We start from the raw sequence: 1,956 nt of genomic DNA on the forward strand, positions 1-1,956 counted from the left end.
GTATTCACCATTGTCTTAGTATTCTATATCTTACTGGGTATTCACTATTATCAGAATATTCTACATATGTTGCCTCATTTCAATTGTGTAGTACTGTTAACTATAAAGTTGTGGATCTTACAGATGTTGATAAAGCTAGAATAGATACCTGGCTCATACTTTTTACTTACTTGTATGTTGAATATTTATTTGGGCTCCTAAATTATTCCATAGGGACTACTGTTACACATAGCGCTGGTTGTTGACTTCATAAGCAACTTTTTAATAACTACATGTAATACATAGTAAATAGATGCAAATTCCTGAATCAAAGTATGAAACAGACTTATTGCTTGGCCATAAAATAGCATTTGTTATCATTTATACAAAAAAAAATGCAATAAATATAGGTTGATTTATTACTAGACATGGGCTTATTGCCAGAAAGATACAGTACTTTTACAAAGAGAATATAAACTCAAATGTTGCCCTGTCCTATGCATGCCAAACGCCACAAGTTTGAAGTATGGCACACACAAGAAGTAGGTAGTTTGACCTACTTTTTCTGTGCACTAAATTTGATTTATTATTTTTTGCAGAGGTGATGAAGGAGGCCATACAGGCTATGAACTTGGCTATGGACATGGAGGCACAGGGCAAACATGAAAAAGCCACGCGACTATACGAACATGCACTGAAGCTTGACCCCTCCCACGCAGATATCCTCACCACTTATGGAGAATTTCTGGAGAAACACCAGAAAAACATAGTGAAGGCTGAACACATGTACAGAATGGCTCTAGAAATATGCCCAGAACATAACAAAGCTCTTGCAAACAGAGAGAGAATTCTTCCTCTTGTTGAAGAAATTGACCTTGCCAATTTTAAAAGAATTGATAAAAAATTAGATGCTTTTATTCGAGTGCCTCTAAACCATCCTGGTTTAAGGAGAGCAAAAAAAGAAGCCTATTTTTCCCATATTTATCACACTAACGCTATAGAAGGAAATACTCTGACTCTGTTACAAACACGGGCCATTGTTGAGACTCGACTAGCAGTGGGAGGAAAGTCCCTGGTGGAACAGAATGAAGTTTTAGGATTGGATGCGGCCCTGAAGTACATAAACAACACATTGTGTGGCCGTCTTGGTGAGATTACATTAGATGATATACTCCAAATTCACAACAGAGTTTTAGGATTCGTTGATCCGACAGAGTCAGGAAGGATACGTCTGACTCAGGTGTTTGTTGGCAATTTCCAACCCCCAGCCCCAGCAGAAGTCCCAAAACTGATGAATGAATTTGTTATCTGGTTAAATTCTGAGGAGGCAGTGAAATTACATCCTATAGAACAGGCAGCATTAGCACATTTTAAGCTGGTTGTTATACATCCTTTTTACGATGGAAATGGACGGACTTCCCGCCTCCTCATGAATCTTATACTTATGCAGGCTGGCTATCCCCCAGTCTCAATTAAAGTGGAAGACAGATTAAAGTATTATGAAACTTTAGAAAAAGGCAATGATGGTGATGTGAGGCCTTTTATTAGGTTTGTTGCAGATTGTACAGAACGGACGTTGGATGAATATATTTTAGCGACAAGTGAAAATCCCAGTGCTTTAGGATTAAATACATCTGAAAATGTGATACCTTTTAGTGATATATGATAACATGCTTATTTATATATATTGTTATTTATTTATTTATTTGCTTTTTTTGTTGGATTTTACATGCCAGGAAGTCAATAAAGAAAATATTTTTAATATAAAGCATATCCTTGTTACCTGAATTTTAAGTCTAAGAAAAAAATAGTTTTAAAGGGCATTCATATTGTCATTGATATTTCAGACCGGTATATAAAACCATTTAATGCATTTTTAGGTCACCTGAGCTTTAACTCGGGTGACCTATTGTTATCTGTCTTTGTCCGGCGTCGTGCATCGTCCGTTAACATTTTACATTTTCAACTTAAGCTGAA

The 1,956-nt window shown here is 36.2% G+C and overlaps 1 protein-coding gene across 1 annotated transcript; it reads left to right on the forward strand.

Annotated features, from left to right (window-relative positions):
* Positions 1–411: 411 nt before the first annotated feature.
* Positions 412–1,748, forward strand: LOC110440874 (adenosine monophosphate-protein transferase FICD-like). Its single transcript, XM_021483997.1, has one exon. The coding sequence runs from the start codon at positions 584–586 to the stop codon at positions 1,643–1,645; it is 1,062 nt and encodes a 353-aa protein (XP_021339672.1). The 5' UTR covers positions 412–583; the 3' UTR covers positions 1,646–1,748.
* The last annotated feature ends 208 nt before the right edge of the window (positions 1,749–1,956 follow it).

Source organism: Mizuhopecten yessoensis, unplaced genomic scaffold, assembly GCF_002113885.1.
Source record: "Mizuhopecten yessoensis strain PY_sf001 unplaced genomic scaffold, ASM211388v2 scaffold712599, whole genome shotgun sequence".
Taxonomy (NCBI): Eukaryota; Metazoa; Mollusca; class Bivalvia; order Pectinida; family Pectinidae; genus Mizuhopecten; species Mizuhopecten yessoensis.